Source organism: Cygnus atratus, chromosome 1, assembly GCF_013377495.2.
Source record: "Cygnus atratus isolate AKBS03 ecotype Queensland, Australia chromosome 1, CAtr_DNAZoo_HiC_assembly, whole genome shotgun sequence".
Taxonomy (NCBI): Eukaryota; Metazoa; Chordata; class Aves; order Anseriformes; family Anatidae; genus Cygnus; species Cygnus atratus.
The window spans coordinates 177,598,995-177,618,093 of NC_066362.1; the positions used below are offsets into that span (position 1 = coordinate 177,598,995).

At 39.6% G+C, this 19,099-nt stretch overlaps 1 protein-coding gene across 11 annotated transcripts in view; it reads right to left on the reverse strand.

The window, feature by feature from the left end:
• The window catches only part of ENOX1 (ecto-NOX disulfide-thiol exchanger 1), a 366,413-nt gene that overhangs the window by 88,145 nt on the left and 259,169 nt on the right, over window positions 1–19,099 (reverse strand). For all 11 annotated transcript variants that reach the window (XM_035553403.2, XM_050715842.1, XM_050715826.1 and 8 more), the window contains 3 exons: window positions 13,924–14,097; window positions 11,984–12,190; window positions 5,018–5,251 (listed from right to left, as the gene is read on the reverse strand). In XM_035553403.2, the coding sequence (XP_035409296.1) occupies window positions 5,018–5,251; window positions 11,984–12,190; window positions 13,924–14,097 (615 nt within the window). The remainder of the gene's footprint in view (window positions 1–5,017; window positions 5,252–11,983; window positions 12,191–13,923; window positions 14,098–19,099) is intronic.

Sequence of the window (19,099 nt, forward strand, 5' to 3'; positions counted from 1 at the left end):
CTTATCCTGCTGATGCTATTATTGCCAATAAAAAGTAATTATGAAGGTACTGAGTTTCCTCCCTATTTCTCAAAAATCACACCACAAACTTTCAGATCAGTGAGCTGCAATTTCCCAGTTCATAGTAATTAACTCGAGTCATTTTGCAGTGCTGCACATTTAATCAAGTGGGTTTATACTAAAGCCTTAAAATTTGCATTGATATAATACAGATTAGGTGAGGGAGGGCACTTTTGGTAACACACTTAACAGCAAATGTATTTCTTGCAGGTTTATGGAATGAGGTGCCAAGGGAAGTGGGTTATCAGGCCACTGATAGCTGAACCCACCTTCCGCTCTTTTGCCAGGAGACAAAACCACCCTTGCAATGTGCCTGCTTGTAGCCCCTGACTGATGCACTCTGAGCCAGATGTATAGTGCCACAGCAGATGTCAGCAGCATATGGAAGAAGGAAAGAGAAGATGATAATCTAAGGAACAGGGAGGGTGAGCGAACAGATTTGATGCTAAAGCCTCGAAGCATATCTATTGTAGGTCTCTGCCTTGATATACTACTAATAAGAAAAAGACTGCTAAAAAAAGGTCTGGAGTCTTTCAGCGACAATTAAACCTGGCACACATTAGATTTGTTAGGATGATCTTGACTTTGCCTCCCTCTTCAACACAGACTGGTGCTGAGCTCTATCCTATCAGTGTGAGACCTGCCTCCCTGGATAACCGTGCTGCGTCTGCAGCACTCGCCAAATCTGGCTCTCAAGTGCAGAGCGACACCGACAGCAGCGCAGTTTTCTTCTCGGTGAAATATCCTATTTCCCAAGCAATTAAACGTTGTTTATATTTCAAATGATGTGCAAGGGTTGAGATTGTCAGGCTTGATGTTACCTGAATCTTGCACAAGATGCATCCCCAGTTAGTTCACTCTACTGTAACTGCCATCTATTTATTTAAATTTCCAATCTGTTCTCTCTTCAGGGGATAATACAGTGCCTGGCAAAGCAGCAGCTTCTCAATTTTTCAAATTATATATTTTTTTTAAAATGGAAAACCACATGAATAACTTTCCTATGCTCATAAAGAGACACTGTATTTAAAAGGTAGGTAAATATCGGGGTATTGCATATGACTTGCAGATGCTTATGTCTCTTTTTTGCAAAATATTTAAAAACCAGATATTCAGATACGAAGAGATGTCTTTGTTAAATGGTGGAACTATGTAACTACCTGCAGCAAATAAGACAGATGTAGTATTTTAAAGGAGCTTATTTGCAAGAAGTGATTTCTGAAGATGATACCATTAGGTACAGATATGCTCAAATTAAGAATACCATAATGTTTGAAACTCTGCTTTGAAATACAAATGTCATAAGCACACAGATTAAAATGATTTGTTCCAATACACCTGACAGAGCAGCATTCCACTTAAAGATGAAAGGTTCAGCTCATCTCTAGTTGTGTGATGTTCTGGGCACCACGTTACTCAACCATTTATACAGCACCCAGGAAAACAGATGTAAGAATATGCAAATTTGATCCCAAATATCTACCGACAAACCTCACTGCGCAGTAATAACACATCTGATTTAATACCGAGGAATCAAAATCTGAAATACATGCATGAAACAAGAAAGCTGCAATGAACCAGAAGAAGAGAAGGTCACGTTTTTTATAATATAATAGCAAAAGGCATAATATTTTGCTGGGTTTGTTGGCATAAGAACTCAAGGACTATTCTCAAAGGCATTTTAAGGAGGACAGTTCGCATTTATGGTAGCATTTCACTGTAAGAGATCCTGATTTTTCAGAATTCATATCTACGAAATTAGTGAGACATTTTTTTGAGGAAACACAGACTTTTAACCAAGGCAAAAGGATCTCAAAAAGCAGGCTAGAAGTTTAATTAACCTGAGTTACACTTAGCTTTTATCTTATTCCTTGGTGATCAGACAATAGTTTTTGAAACTATTTGCACATTTACATCCAACTTTGGAATAATCGAGTCAAAAATTAGATTTGAAGAGCCCCTTTCGAAAAAAGTGAAATTTTGCTTTACCATTTTAAGAAAACAGCACTTAATTTTTAATTAATGAATTATTTAATTAATTCCCCTTCAAGTCAACTTTAGTGGTTTGGAAGGTAAAAAAAAGACAAAAAATAACTTCTCATGCAAAATTAACTGCCAGTTACTGCCACACCAGGTGGCTTTAGGACATGAGATAAGTAGGAATATGCTGGCAATGCTGGCATGAGAGTTTGCAGCCAAGTCTGGTACACAAAAACAATGATTTCTTTAAGTCTTATGCTGCAGTCTGTAGGAGGTGAAAAAAGATATTGTCACCTCTCTTATAGACCCAATAAATATCTAAAGACCACAACAGAAAACTGTCTGATGAGTCTAATTCATCTCTACTCACCAACAGATTTCCTTGCTGTCAGGAATTTCCAAGGTTATTTTGACAACGAAAGTTTCTTGGACTCAGACCAAGTTGTCTACATCTGTGATTGCAGAGCAGTATCTTGGGATGACAGATGTTTAGCTATCTTGGCTTGCTTTTCAGCTAGTGTTGCTCAGTGAAGTTCTGGAGGCACTGCAGGTGCTGAAACCTGCATGTTGGGCACCTGCAACTCTATCTCATGAGTTAGCAACAGAGCTCAGGACACTTTTGAAGTGGGTACCATGGGAAGGTCATGACTTTCCTTAAGAAAATAACTACAAGGCGTCTGCTCAACAACCAGTCTTTCATGGTAAATCCTGCCAAGAGCACATATGTTTTGATGGATGGATTGTTCAGGCTTTTTAAGCAATGCAAATCTGGTGCTACACAGAGAAATGATATTTTGACCCCGAGTTTATAAATATATGTATATATAAATATATCTTCTGTTAGCTTCACTTAAGCCCACATTTAAATTCTGAATGTGTGATGACATGAACTGACCTTTGTCAGAGTGAGAGACTGTAGATTGACTTCTAGTTTTGGATGTCACACAGGGGCTCATGGTGAATCTGTGTTGCCCAAGGGATGCTTTAATATTCTACCCTCTCCCTCATAGATACTGGCCAAGATGCTATTGGAAATGCAGCAGTATGCACCGGTATAACAATTGGACTGCATTCCTCCCTTCTAGTGTACCTAGTAGAGGAGACAGCCCAGTGAGAATGGAGGGGGCTTTTTTACATTCTCCCTCCCCAACGGTCTATACAGATGCAGAACCAGTGCTGTTAATCTCACTAAAAGTCAATGTTTACTTAAAACCATTCTTAAAACTGCAACATGTTCTGTTGCTGGATTATAGTGATTTTTAACCCATTAAAAATAATCTTAACATTTTGGTTTCTTAATTGCTTATATTTAGTTCTGTATGTTTCTGAAATTTATTTTAATTTCCAGAGAAACATTTGGCCTCTATCATGATCAAAACATTGCTATATTAAACTTGTGCATATATGACAAGCTCTGGTCAAATGTCCTTCAAGAGAACCAAAGCTCTAAAAACTTGCAATAAGCTTTAATTAAGCATGGAAACTTCCCAGACTGAAAAGAAAAACTCTTCTAAATATAAGCATCTGAAACGTCTTGCAAAAACCCATTCACTTGCCCTAAGCAATGGCCAGCCATATGGAAGAAATTGCCCAGATTTCTTGCATTTTCTGGCTTAGTTCAGGAAACCTCTAGGCCTTGCTACATAAAGAAAAACTTCCCTATAAAAGATTAACTTCTAAAATATTCAATTGAAAACAGATTCTGGGAACAGATGTATCTAAAGCTGTATTGTATTGCATAACCTCTAGAGGAGCTGGAGTGGAAGCTAGGTAAGAAATAAAAATTCTTATACATGGGCTTCATTCTTCCTTTCCTCCTGGTCTATCAATCCCTCTGGGTTATTTTACCAATTTCCCAGTTATTTAAGGAGTTATTTAATAGCGGAGTGTATGTGGTCAGAATATCAGTTAGCCAAACTAGCAAGCAGCTGATGTAACAGTGACCAATGCAGTACTCAAAGAGACAGTAGGGTGCATCTCTGCTCCATGCTCCAAGGATGCAACACTTTGCACTGTCCTCCTGCAGCTTCCCAAACACGTTTCATAGTTAGAACAGAGGCCAGCGTGTTGACAGCTAGATAACCTACATCTAATCTGGGTAATTCTGAAACAGTGGCAAGAATCAGTTTCTTGTGACCTGGCACACAATAATGTGCTTGGCCACCACATGGGGAAAGAATGCCAAACACAGTTGCTAAAAGCTTAATGAAAACAAACACAACTCTAAGAGGTATGAGGAGTTGTTTATTTGACTTTTTATTATTTTTTTACTATGAACATTTTTATTTCTTTGCTTCTTGCTTTGTATGTTAACTTTAAAAGAGAGAAATCATCAAGCTTCACCTTTGTAAAATACTAACTTGGTGAGTGTACCCAGACAAAAACAAACAAGCAAGCAGACACATGAAGAAAACAATACGTTATCTTGCACATGTACTTCTAACCCTAAAGAGGGAATGAAAGAATGGATGGCATGTGCCAAAGATAAATCGTGCCACTGCAACTGAGGGCCACGTTAAAATGCTGTTCATGAAGGCAATTTAAATACCTGGAGTTAGGACATTCACATGCATGTAATATAATAAAATCTCTCCCAGTGGAAAAAAAAAAAAAAAAAAAAAAAAGCATTTTAAGAATCAGGGCTTTAATATGAAGGATGTGTGTAACAACTTACTTTATTATGAGATAATTTCCAAAGCAGATGATGACATCAACTGAGCAGAAAAAAATCCCACTATATAGTTTTCTAAAAGTTGTGTTTTAGCTGTTAAAGCACAGCTAGATGGACAGATGCTATAAATTCCTAGCAGGTGGGTGAGTATCATTACCACTGACATAAAAATGGCAGAGGAATGGGGAAAGGCTAACAGGTCAGGTAATGAAATACATTGGAGAGAAATCACCTCCCCTGTTCTGACTTCTGGATGGCTCCTGCTCTTAAGGAATAATGCACTGCAAAGTATCAAATGCTGCTTACCTTTCAATTTTTCAGCCAGCAAAGCAGCTTCGTGTTCAGAATAATGCATTATTGCCGGAGGAGAAGGAGGGCGCAGTCTGTCTTCTTCCATTTTGCGTCTGTGGCGTTCTTCTCGGGCCAGCATTCTTTGTTTGCATTCCCATTCATAAAAGTCATCTCTTGCCTGAGCAAAATCAACATGAAGTCGACCTGAATCCTTTTTGTCTGTGCTAGATCCTAATCTCATGCGGTAACCTGAAACCAACAAGCAGAACTAACTGTTGCAGGACTTCTTTGCTCATTTTTTTCTTTTTTTTTCTTTATTTTTTTCCCCTCAAGTGCAGTTAAAATGTACATTCACATATTCCCCCTTATCTACGCAGGATCTATTGATCATTGTGCTTTTACAGACAGATAAACATTCATCCACTTCTTTTTTCCTTGTAATTTTCTGCATCACCTATCAACGTAATAGACGAGATGAAAAACTAACCTCAAAGGTACAGAATCTACATTCCTGCTTAGGAGTCTCTCCAAATATATCATTTTTCTAGCTGATACTCCCAACATTTCTAAAAGCAAAGGCCAGCTAAACAAAAACAACTACTAAACGAACTACGTTGGTTTGAATGTAAAGTCCTTCTTCTCCTGATCCTGTTTAGGTCATGTACAGTTTAGCATTACCTTCCAGCCTGCCAATGGAATTGGAAGTGTGGGAAAAGGCTGAAATTTATAACATTATGACCATGGATGAATGTGAAAAGTGTGCTACGTAAATTTCTGGGCCACAAAGAGGGTGATGTCATATCTGTGTTGATGCTAGATCTCAAATTTTGAAGCTTCCCAATTGCAAATACCACATCTCAACAATCTGGCAGCAAACATAAACCACCTACAAGTTAATCTGATATACAGTCAATAATAATGAAAAAAAAAAACAATCATTCTTTAAACTAATTTTAAGAGCATGGAGGGATTTATTAGACATTTGCAAGACCTTTTTCAAAACTAATAATGAAACCTGTCACATCTCATCTTTAGCAATCTTTTACATATTCATAACTTGGTCAATGTGTCATATGCTAAAGTTACCAGACTGAAAAAGCTTTGTTTAAGTCAGAGCCTATATAATAGCACAACAGGGCCCTGCTCTGTACTAAAGCCCTTGACTGCATTCAAAGGATGAACAAATCACACCAAAGCTATAAAAGAACACTTTCATGACCATTCTGTGGAAGAGCATATGCTGGGCACCAACCTCCTTTCAAGTTTTATTTCGAAGGCTGAAAGATATTCACAGAGCAGCTTCTCTAACTTTTAAAATGCTGATTCAGGGAAGATGAGAGAACCCCAAATAGAAAGCTGTAAACAGAGCCTTCAGATGCAGGTAAAAATAATTAGTCTGCATAGGGCTAAGCTCAAATTTCCCCATGCCAACATGCTGTAGTAGCCTCAGGAGGAGAGCATCCCGGCAGAGACTTCTCAACTCATGGGATGCTGTGGAAATGAACTTTGTGCTGAGCTGGCACATAGGAGGCTCTTCAGAAACATGCACTACTACAGCCATTGTGAAATAGCCCCAGGGACAGGAAGCTGCCTTTCAAAATGGCAGGAAAAAGTTTGTTCCTTTTGAACATCTATCCGAAAGAACCTACCTTTCAGTCTTGTGATCTACCTGTGGTTTGAAGAGCTTCAGCACCTCACCACTACAGTTAAAACTCCCTTTTGAACTCTCTCCAGGGACAGAAAAGTTAAGGCTTGTGTGATACAGTAGAAGCATCTTTGCAAAAATGTGTATCTAGGCATACTCTATTTTACTGCTGTAAAAACATCTTGATGTATGAATACAAGGGACTGGCTGTACTACAGCACACATGAAACCACAGCTTCAAAGATATCCACATATGTAATGACCCTTTCAAAACAAAACAAAAAGAGCCAAACAAACAAACAATCTGTGTGCCTTTTGCTTGACATTTTCCTTTCAAGCATCTCATGGAGTTCAGCTACGTAGCCCGTCAGTGAGGAAGAGGTATGTCTTTCATGTTTCATCAAGAACTCTAGAGGAAAGCTCAAGCTAAGTATTTCAGAGGTCTCTCAAAGCCTGAAGGTGACAAAAAATTCTATGGACCAGACCAAGACTGGTCTCCAAGGTTCAGAAGCTTATGGTACAGAGAGGCTGACAAGGGGTCTGTTTTTTACTTTAACACGTCCTCTACTTTGCCCTGCTTTCTCTTGCTCAGAGGAGTACATGCTACTTCCTCCCTAAGAAGGCTATTTGTGGTCTTACACGTAGCTCTAGCGATAAGATGTACACTATATCCATTGAAACATAACAGAAGAAGAATGAGGGTGACCTGTCAGACCTGGAGATCTGAACTAATAAGGGGGCAATTTTGTGTTTTTATGCACAGAGGTCTAGGCATGAAGGGGTCATTGGTGCAGTTACTCTGATAACCATGACAAATGTTTCTCCCCAAGATGCATTCCTCAAATAGTGACTGCTCTGTGCCAAAACAGCATTATCAGCAATGTGAAAGGACACTGCCAGGGTGCCAGGTCTCGTGAACCTAAAATTAGATCTCCCATCTGGGCTGCACTTTCCAGGAAGACACAGTCTCTCTTCCTCTCCCCTGTCTTTTGCCTCCCTTGGCTGGAGCATGCTGGGTACGGACACACTGAGAAATGCAGTCCTGTAGGAAGCACGACTCTTGTGGTCCTCAAAGCCCCACGTACTCTGAACAAAGAACTACTGGAAAGGACACTCTATCTACACCTTGTGCGTGCACCTGCAAAGTTGAGTCTTCCTGAAGTCTTACCTTATTTTTGAAGTAAATGGGGATAGTGGGAAAAAACACAAATGGTGTAAATTGAAGTCCAAAACACAGTATCCTCATTAGCACTGGACAAATGGCTCCCTCAGGTAACCAGTTTAAGTGCCTCCAAATTAATAGATTTTTGAAATTGGCAGTGAACCACATTGAGAAAATTGCATTGCTTGTTTAACTGTTAAGACTGAAGATGGCCAGTCAGCTGGTGGTTTCCCCAGGCACAGAAAGCTAGACTGACCTCAGTCAGAAGGGACCTTGGGCATCATCTAGTCCAATCCTCTCCTCAGAGCAGGGTTGACTTCAAAATTATATCAGGCTGCTCAGGGCTTGGCATCTTTCTGTCACAAAAAAGTAAATGTCTTTTTGGCATGGCTTCTTGCATCCTCCTAAATCAGGCATGGGGGACGCTACAGGACCAAAGGCATCGCTAGTGAAGATCAGACTCCTTGACAGGCCAATAGCCAGCAAGGCGCTGTGTAGGGTAGGGTGCATGACTTGCGGGACCAATTTTACATATGGGATCCTAAGGCACCCATCTGTAATGGCAGGTCTGAGCTGTAGGGCAGCTGAAAGGCTCACTCTTTTTCAATGCCATGTATCCTTATTGATGTTCAAAGGTATTTAAATGCATGAGAAAATCAACTGCCTTTCCCCCTCTTCATGCATGGGCAAGGAATTGCCCTCAAAAAACCTTTTTCCCAGCTCTTTGCTCAGGACTGCAGCTAGCACTAAATGCGTGCCTGGCCTGTCATTTTTAATTTCAGTTTTGCACACACAATGGCAGAGGAAAAAAAGTCTGGGAACATGCCAAGATCCTCACTTTAAAGGAGCAGCAGCAGGAAAAGTTAATGAGGGTGCTAAATAAAAATCAAACACGGTATTTCCATATCACAGATCTAGTAAAAACTCTGTGGCTTGACTTACCTTTGAGTGTTGCTATATTGGGGGCCAGGCAATAGCTGCTAACTGGGGATGTGGATCAGAGTGCCGGTGATCAGTGAGAACGTGAAATAAAAGCCAGTACACAGTGCTAAATGGAAATCCACATGAGAAAATATCAGCTTAGGAAAAATATATCCGTGGGCTTTTGGGGTACAAGCAGGTCTGTTTGAAGCAACCTGTTTGTTCCTTACTTCCAATCCAGGGCCATCAATGTTTGCAGGAGTTACTGAATTGTCATGAATCTCAGCCACAAGACTAACGTACACAGAGTTTGGAGAAAGAGCTTTCTCATGGGATGGTATGTTGATTTTAGAAAGCCTTTTCCTTGGAAGATCAAAATGCAGGGCTAAATCAGATCAAAAATCAGGGCTAAATGAAAATGTATCAACACAACTTTTTTAACATTATCTTCTACCCACCTCCCAGTCTCCTTTTATACATATTTAATTGGGAATAGAAATGAAAAAACTCAGTGATTAATCTACTTAATGAATTTTCTAATCACTTGCAATACTCCAATGATAAGCACAGGATAAATATTAAGTTTGATGAGATTAGATGAGGTAGACAGATAAAATTGATTATGTAGACAAAATTGTCATTATATTACAGATATCAAAGGCATGATTCCTCCCTAATATAACACGCATACTGTATTTACCACAAATTCTGTTTGCATGTCTTTTTTGTCTCTTACAGGGAAAAGAAAAGGCCTTAACAATGTGCTTTTCCCCCACCATTTCAGAATACATAATGTTTGAAAGACTGATTAGAAAAACACAAAATTTAAGATGAAATAAAACGTGCCGCTGTCTAATGCCTGACCTCCCTGCTTTGCCGTGCTGGGGGAGATTCAGTGCTCCTTGTTTCATCTGCAGAGGTCTGCAGAAATCAATGTTGGTGGCAAAAAGATGTGAACGCTGGCTGCTATGTGCCCCTGCTTTTCTCCTTCCTCCTTCTCAGCTCCACTGTTTTGTTTTTTTTTGTCTTTTTTTTCTTGTTTTGTTTTTTCCTTTTTTATTTTTTTATTTCTTTCCCTGATCTGGTCAGAAACACTAAAAGTTTTAGAAGCAAGGAAAGGACTGGAAGAAAAGAAAATGGGGAGAGAGGGTGGAACAGGCAGTGAAGGCAGTGGTGCAACTGATGGAAGGAAAATTAAGAAGGACGTATGTGAGAACAATACAAAGAAAAGGATCAGGAACTCAGAAATAATCTGGCAGAAAAATCAGAGAGGAAGGATAAGGAAGGTAATCTGCCTCTGTCTCTGCTCGATTCCTTTGTTATGGTTGCACACTTAAGTGAGGACACACAGCAGCACAGGGAACTTTCTAGTAATCATCAGATCTGGTGCTCCAGGATTTTTCCATAGAAAATTAAAATTAAACTTTACTTGGAGTGAAACAGAGTGCACTCAACTGCAGAGAAGCAGGAAACTGAGCTGTCAAGATGCTGATGCTGCCCCAGGATGGCAGTCTGTATGTTTCTGCAGTTTTCTCTGGCCTCTTTCTTGCTACTCTTTCTTTTATTATATACAGTAATCCCAGCTCCTACTGAATTTGTGAGCTTCTTCTCACCTCCTCCACAAGTGCTGGAGTTACAAGTTACTGCTGGAGCTGGAGCCTCCATAGGACAGAAGCTGGAAACTGGGAAGTGTGCTGCCTCTTCTTACTACTGTAAGGTCTGTACCCCATTCCTGTAAACTTTAGCATTATGGAAGTAATAAGCGAATAAGCACCTAAGCAGGAAGGAAGGAAAATGGGAAGAGAGGATGAGGAGGGAGGAAGAAATGCGGTAAAAATAATAATAATAATAATTAAAAAAAAAAAAAAGGAAGAAAAGTACATAATGGAATGGAGATCTGGAAGAAGCATTAAAATGCAGATGTATTCTAAAGAAATCTACATAGGTCTCATAAAACTCATGATTTTGTGGAGCTCGTTGAACAGATATTTAAAGCAGGCAGCCAAGTTATGAAAAAGAAAAAAAAAAGTGAAACAAAAAAGCAACCTTTTTTCTGACAATACATTTCAAAAGTTCATATGTTCTTTTTATTTCCTTTTTTTCGCCCTTTCTTTCATTTAAGATGTAGCCAATGATGACTTGAAAGACCACTGGTTTCTAACTGTGTGAGCTTCCTATGGACACCTAAGGGACATTGAAACTATGTCCTTGCTGCTAAACAAAAGATGGTTAGGATGGGAGCTCAGACAAGGTATGCAAAATTGTTAAATCCCTAGCTCCCTTTTGGGTGGTCCCAGGAGGAGTCCTCGAGGTTACCCTACACAAGGTGGTAAGCATATCTGTGTCAACTGGTCTTGGCCAAGGAGTAGTCCCTGGCACTGTTCATTTATGAATACCTTGCATGAGGGGTGAAGGTGTTGTGGGGCAAAACAAAGACAGGGGGTCCTCCAGGACCCAAAAAGAGTGATGAACCAGCCTGTGGAGACACACGCAAGGGATGGGGTCCAGCTCAGGGTAGTGAAGGAGGGCTCAGGTGGGAAGCCAATCCTCATGTAAAGGAGACTATAACCTTACAAGGGCATTAACAGTCACTGAAGACTGATTTGAGAAAACAGAGATGGTTTTCTTCTTTTTTTCTTTTTCATGTGAGTTAGATTTTTTAGTCTGTTCCTTTGTTGGAAAAAAAAAAAAAAAGAAAGAAAATCTGAAATTTTACACCTGAAGTTCTGTGGTACTCATTGTCCTGGGAGGCAAAAGGCACAGCCTTTTGGGTCTCAGAATCCAACCCAGGTGACTGCTGAATACACGCACACATAAAGGTAGACTTTATTCAGACTGCACTGCAAATCTATAAAAATATGCCAATGAAATTGCCAGGCTATCACAGAAATCGGCATTGGAAACCAGCAGCGTTCCTGGCCTGGTGCCCTCCTCTTTCTACAACCTGTGAGCAAAACTACATAAACCTGTGTAAATTGAAAATAAGATTGCTCTGCAGTGAATTTCAGGGTCTGTTGCATTGTTGTGGGATGGCAGGAAATTGCTCTTGAGTATGCAACATACAAAACAGAGCACAAGTCTTGGCAAACACATGGATATACAGAATTGCCCCTTGCCAGTCCATGCTAGAGCCACTGAGTTAAAAAAAAAAAAAAAAAGACTTGCTGGGATAAAAGCTAAGAAAATAAGCAAACATTAACATCACAAAATACAAATGAGAAGCAAGGAAAATCCATTAAATAATGTGAAGTACCAGAAAGGTAAATGGCTTTATCAACCATGAACTCCTCTGCAAAACGAATGTGACAAAAATTCTTCTTGCTTTTCCGAATTGCTGTTATATCTCCACACTGCTCAAAGACTTCCTGAATAATTTCCTCCGTTGCGTTTTCTGGTAATCCTCCAACAAACACTGTTTTACACCCAGGAGGTCTCTCTCTTGTTGAAGGTGGTGGAAGATCTAAGTCAAAACAGAAATCACATTGGAATACAAAATTTGTCTTTTGATCCACTGGTTCTATTCATTCCCCTAATCAGTTCTGGGCAGCAACAGTTATTTGACATAGCATTGAGGCAGGAGAGAGGGAGAAGCAAAATAATTGAATAGTGCAGAGATTGTCCAAAACTGGCTACTTGAATCTAAACCTTTTCAAGTTTTAGGTGGTTTTTCAGAGTCTAATTCCTGCCACTGCGGGTCATTCTCCAGGTGGGAATATCTAAAAGGATCTTTCTTTTCCCTGCATGGTCTCCTGTTAGAAAATACACAAAAATAGAAACTACTCTGTTTCAAAGCAGGCAAACTTCCGTACCTTCATCATCTCTGGCTCCTACCCAGCACTCACCACGCTCACCAGTTTATGCGAGTTTAAGCCCCCTGAAAATGAACCCATGCTGCATATAGTTTGGGAAGCCAGGACTGGACACCCTTCCCTGGTCTTAGCATAATTTAATTTCTTTGTCAGAACACAGAAGCACAGTGAACAGAAAAACAAAGCAGGAAACACGATGAAGTGACAACATGATGAAAGCGCTCTGCCGGTTATCTGTTCTGTCTTTGTGCCAGATAATGGAGTGGACGCCAGCATGCAGGAAGGATAAACTCACTGTTTACAAGGGCTCGTGAGATGGAGTGGCTAGAAATTTTATTTTTATGTATATACATATATATATATGTATACACACAAATCAGAAAACTGTTAAATTTTTGAAGGCTGTAGGAAAAATATGCTCTGTCATAACATTTCACCTTGTTTATATGCAGATTGCTAGAGCATTTCTCTAACAGTAATTCTCTGAGCAGGAATCTCTGATTGATATGAATTAGTTTTTTGGCCCTTTAGCACACTAAAGGGGGTTACAACCTTAAAATATCCAAATATATATATTCGCGCACACAGCCAGGTTGATTAAACCATGATCTGGGTACACTGCAAATCAACAGCAGCAGACTATTTGCTTAAATTTATCTTTTGTCTTCACAGTGATGCTGCAAGCAGCTGGTCTGATGGCTATGAAACCAGATTCCTGGGGCTAACACACTCAAAATTAGGCTCTGTGCTTTGTCCCGACAGTAGTGGCTCAGTGGGAAGTTTTCCATTTGCATGAAGTCCCCAGAAGGGGCAGAAGAAAGCCTGGTTCCCAAAGAGGAGAAGCAACTCATCTGCATGCTGCCTCTCCAAAACTGGCATGGCTTGGAGAAATCTGCAGGACGCAGGAGTCACTTCTGACTTGAACCTCTCTGAAGGACATCCCCAGAGATGGTTCTCCACAGCAATGTTTTCACCATCAGACACCCTTGTACAGCCTACATGAGTCTAGATCAGTGCGAACAGGTCAATGAGCGACCAACAACACGCAGCAGCTTCAGCCACTGCTGGTTTGCACGGTGCTTTGCTTTGTGACACTGATGTAAGGGAAAGACAGATTTCTACTATGAGTAGTGTAGATTTTCAGTCTCTGTTAGCTTTAAGTAATTCATTTTATTTTTTGTACAAGCTGCGTAAGTTTTTACGTGACCTTGCAGAGATGAATAAGCATGCTCTGATACTCCACCATGATTTACACACAGAGCAGAACTTATAAGGAAACATTAGACTTGCCTACAATTTATTTTAAAACCATAGTTTTTATTAGATAAAAACATCTCAGGCAATAAATTCAGGAAAATAACATTCTTTCATCAGACCCACTTACTTGGGTTTGGAGGGAAGAGTGTGCAGCTTTTGCAGTGAATTATTTCTTTGACTACAGGCACATCTGTTGGTGGTGGTGGCGGTACTAACCCCATGCCTGGTATCATTGGGTTGATCGGAGTGATTCCAGTCATCATGCTAAGGCTTGGATCAAAGCCTGGTACACAGATTGAATCTGTAAATATATAACATAAAATCCCGGCTTTTAAATCTTGATACTACTTGTTACTATTTTCTTGCACAGACAGTTTTGCTTTAGGCTTTTTTTTTTTTTTTAAGCATCTCTGTTAAAAATGGGAGAAGGGAAAAGAGAAAAGGGAAAAAGGGAAAAGGGAGGGAAAGTGGGAGGAGGAGAGGGAGGTGGAGGGGGAAAAAGGGAGAAGGATAGGGAGGGGGAGGGTCCATTTTCAGTGATCCATTCCAATGAAAAGAATTAAACTATGCATAAAGAAAGGAATGTTACATAATTTAAAATATTAATGACTGAGCAAAATACAGCACATTAAAGTGTAAAATCATGCACCATGAATATCTGTTGTTATCTGGAATGCAATTTTCTGTTTCGTAATGCTGCTCTGGTGTTTCCATTGCCTTCTAACCAGAATGTACAAAGAATATCATTTAACATCGATATGCCCTCTCCATCTAATTGTCAGACAGATTTATCACAATGTAGCTTTTTGACATAAGTGACCTTGATTTACAAACACCATTTTTGGCTGTTTTATATGAGTGTAGTTAGCCAAGACTTCTAACCTTTTTATCCTGGAACATAAAGTTTCAGCAGCATAGGATGGGGTCTTTCTGAACCTTGGAGTAAGTCCTTCTTGTCCTGTTATTTAATTAAATTAGTAGATTCTCTTCAACAGACATATCACTAAAATGCACCACCACAGCCCCATCAAGTACAATGCATATTTGGCAAATATTACTCTTTCTCCTTCCTGATCTCCTTGCCAAGACTTCCATACATACTATTTAAAGCTGAAAGATTTACAGGGGAACACCAGTACATTAACACAAAGACGTATAATAAGCAGACGTTTTAGATGAGCGGAGAGCCAACTTCTGAAATTTGCTTTTTTTAAAAACAAGGCTTTGGGTTTCTTGAGGCATAATGAATAAAATATTTTAAGAGACCAATCTCTTTGTTGGCATAACACTGCTGCTATTTGGCATCATCAATTATTTAAAAGAAGATAGTTACTTTGGTGTTCTACAGGTTTTCTGCTGAGTTTTCTGGCTAGCAACTGGAAAGTATTTAATGATACAGATACATGCAAACACGGGGTTTGGTAGCTTGGGAGCTTGTTTGTTTTGAAGAAGCAAAGACAGAAATGACTCCTTCTCTAGGTTTTTTTTTAAATGTTTAGGAAATTTGAGATACATTTTGCTACAAGGCAGCACAATCAACCAAATATGACCAGAGAGGTCTGTTTCTTCATCCAAAATCTGCTGCTGAAAAGCTATGTGGCCCTGGGTCAGCCTGCTGACGTTTCCATATCTTAATTTTTGCGTCTGCAAAACAAATACAATCATACTCAATTACTGGTGAGGATTAACTCATACATTTATAGCACTTTGCAGGTGTAAAGCACTCTGTAGGGGCTGAAAATCAGCATTGTTATTTCTGTGAAATGTCCATAACCATCTTCTCTGGGAAAGACAGCTGCAGACTGAGATCCTCTACTCTAATAGAACTCATATCTGTCTCAGCCGCACACTCCCTGCTCTCCATGCACTGACTGTGAGCCTTCACCACTTTCAGGTAGTTCTGTACAACAAGCACGGCAAGTGCACAGCGAGCAAGGATTTGCTTTAGGCTTATTGAAGACTAGTATTAATGAAAACTCATGATATTACATTACTTTTTTTTTAATAAGTGGGCTTATGAAAAAGGATTTGCTCTGGGTGTTACGCTTTTTTCAATATTGATGTGTATGCATTGCTTTTCAGATTAAGCTTTGAAACTCGGAGTCTGTCATTTATTCCACAGGATGCAGTGGTGGCCATATTAAATATTCACGGTTAGTGAATGCCAAGGCAGAATGTCAGAGGTGAAAGGGAACTATACAATTCAAAGAAGTCCTTAGGCTATTCTAATTTCTTCTTCACAGTGAGGATGACGGAGAACTGGAACAGGCTGCCCAGGGAGGTTGTGGAGTCTCCTTCCCTGGAGATATTCAAGACCTGTCTGGACGGCTACCTGTGCAATTTGCCCTAGGGAACCTGCTTTGGCAGGGGGTCAGGACCTAATGAGCTCTTGAGGTCCCTTCCAACCCTACAATTCTGTGATTCTGTAATTTGCTTGATCTCGTTTTTCACAAGCCAGACTTCTGACAGTCCCAGTAGGCCACCCTGTGCAGCACTCTCCTGATGCAGGTGGAAGTCCATCATTACCACTCCCAGCTAAGGTGGCCTGCAGAGCTCCATGGCATGCCACGTGGAACACCACAATAGCTCTCCATGCGCTGTGTCATACCGATCCTCTCTTAGCATCAGGGAGAACTGGGACTGGAGAGAAGCCAAGGAAGGCATCTTGACCATTTCTCTGGACAGATGTAGGATCAGCTACAGTTGTAGCCAGATTTGAAATTTCACATTAAATCGAATATTTAATGAATATTTATGTAGACCCACAGCATTCTGAGACAAGGATGGAGCACGTGGAGTGCATCATAAAAGAGGACGTAGAGAAGGTCAGGTTCTCCCTGTTCTTATGCATCTTTCACGTCCCATGTGAAAGCCAAGAAGAAACATCCTTAGCTGATGAATGTTACCAGCTGTATTTAATCATTGCTGTTCTCTCTGTAGGACAGTTACTAGATGTACTGATGTTTCAACTTCTCTACAAGAATAGAGAACAGAAACAACAACAAACTACTTACTATTACCCAAAGCAAAGATGGTTCGTTTCAAAAGGTACAGTTTTTTTGAATAGTCCATTGACAGTGGTACATATATAAAGAAAAACACAACTAGGGGAGATGGCACCATGGAAACTTGTGTCCACAAATGCAGCTACCATGGCCTCAAAAGGGATCTGACAAAGAGTGCTTTTGGATTGCATGATGATTTGGGATTGCAGCAGAAAAATATATATATATATTTCCCACTAATTCCTGCCATTTTCAAGGAAATGTGACTTCATAAGTAACTGTGCTTGTGTTAAATAAGTACATGGCTTTGTCATCAATTTCTTCCATGGGGATCAACGTACAAGGGCACGTACAGAGTGCAAGAAGCCAACACTCCTGATATGTCCTTCTAGGTGCACTGGGACTCCTTGCTTCCAGAATACGACTGTTCTGAGTTATATTGAAAAGGACTGAGTCAATAGTTCTTGAAATCTAATTCCATATTTACGGGCACTAATCCAAAAATGCCTAAGGTCAATAAGAAGACTACTGATGACATGGACAGCTTTTAACCAGGACCACATTTACTTTCTTTGTGGTCTTAGTTGTTTCATTTCCCCAATGTGCTAAACTGAGAATGAAATGCTTTCATACAACACACGAGCACTGACCGAATGTATGAGTACCATTTGTAGAGCTATCCTGTAAAAGATATTACTGTGCATTGCAGTGATGGAAAATTCAGCTGGATTTCTGAACATGGAAGACCTTGTTCAGGCCCCTTGAACAGATTGTTGGTGCTTGCATCTACAGAGAAGTTGATGCATGCCCCACCTGTATATTGTTGACACACCATAGAGATAGTCTATGGATGATACATCCAAAGAAAGTACTGGTCTGGACTCTGAGGTGCAGAGAAAAAGGAACTGATAAAGTCACTGGAAAGGAAAGACAATAAATTTGCCACATCTCTGAGAGGATCCAGAAAAATCCCAAGTTTAACTATATTAATGCTGCAGAGTGGTGCATTAATAGAAGTTGGATATATAGCTCTTGTCTAGGGACAGGAGACGATCATCAATCAGTGCTACCACAGCAGTCTGCTTCATGTCCTGGCATAATGCCCATTTGGATCAGGACCAGGATACCAGAGTTAGAGCTGGAGATATCTCCTGTTGAACTTACTGGCAAGTTTGTTGTTCTTCAGAAACAAGGATACTGATAGAGTTATGTAGGATTACAAAACAAAACAACAACAATGAAATCCAACACAAAACAACCCTGCCAATGTAAGTTCTGTTGTCAGATGCATTTAGATATATGATTATTAAAATACTGTGGACATAATTGTGCTACAATAAACACAGATATATGCACAAAATGTATATACCACTTATCTGAATACTCAAAAAGTAGTATTTTTGTGCTTTCAGAGATCATTGTATTATCTTTTAAAGGTCTATATACAGAAGTTTATGCAGACATTTAAAGGTTTCTGATCTCTTGGAATTATAAAAAATAACTTGGCAGAAGATAGAAAGTTTATATTTGAAAAAATGTTAATAGATAATTACTAAATGAAATAATTAAAATGGAAAGCAATCAGAGATGATGAAGCACTTTAGGAATGGAAAAGTTCAAGTTAGAGCTCCTGTGAATATTGTGTGTTAAGGACTGAATAGTCACATTCACATATTACGAGAATGTAAAAGCATTGAACATTAATATTTTCACGTCCATGTTCTGCCTAAATTTAGCAAAACAAGGGTTAATTCATAGTAAGAAATTGGTATAGTGGAGAGCAATGAAAACTTTTGAAGAACAAATATATAGAATTGGCAGAGAGGCAAAAAGAAAAATCTGCTTGAATACTCAGTGTGGTTTTTAAAACTTCTTTTCGTTCAAGAAGAATATAGGAAGGAAAAAGCCTTTCACATTAAAATTTTGGGTCTGGAAAAAGGAGAAGAACAATAAAATCCCTTTAAGGATAACTATTTTATAATGCAGTACATAGCGTAAAACAACTCCTTTAATTAGTCTGCATTTTGGAAGGGTAAAGCAACTCTGTCATCCATAAAAATAGCCACAAGATCTTGGAAAACCATCCTCCTTTCCTTCTTTGGCAACAGTTGCTGTCTGAATCACCTTCTGTTTTTACCACATTATTGCTTTGCACAAATAACAGGGATGCGTACTCCTGCCCACTGTGCTTTTGGGGATTGCACTCCATCACCAATGTTAAGTTCCCATCCAACTTCTGCCAGCCCCTACCACAAGTTATTTATCTGCTCAATATTACTTTTGAGGGGTGTAATCCCC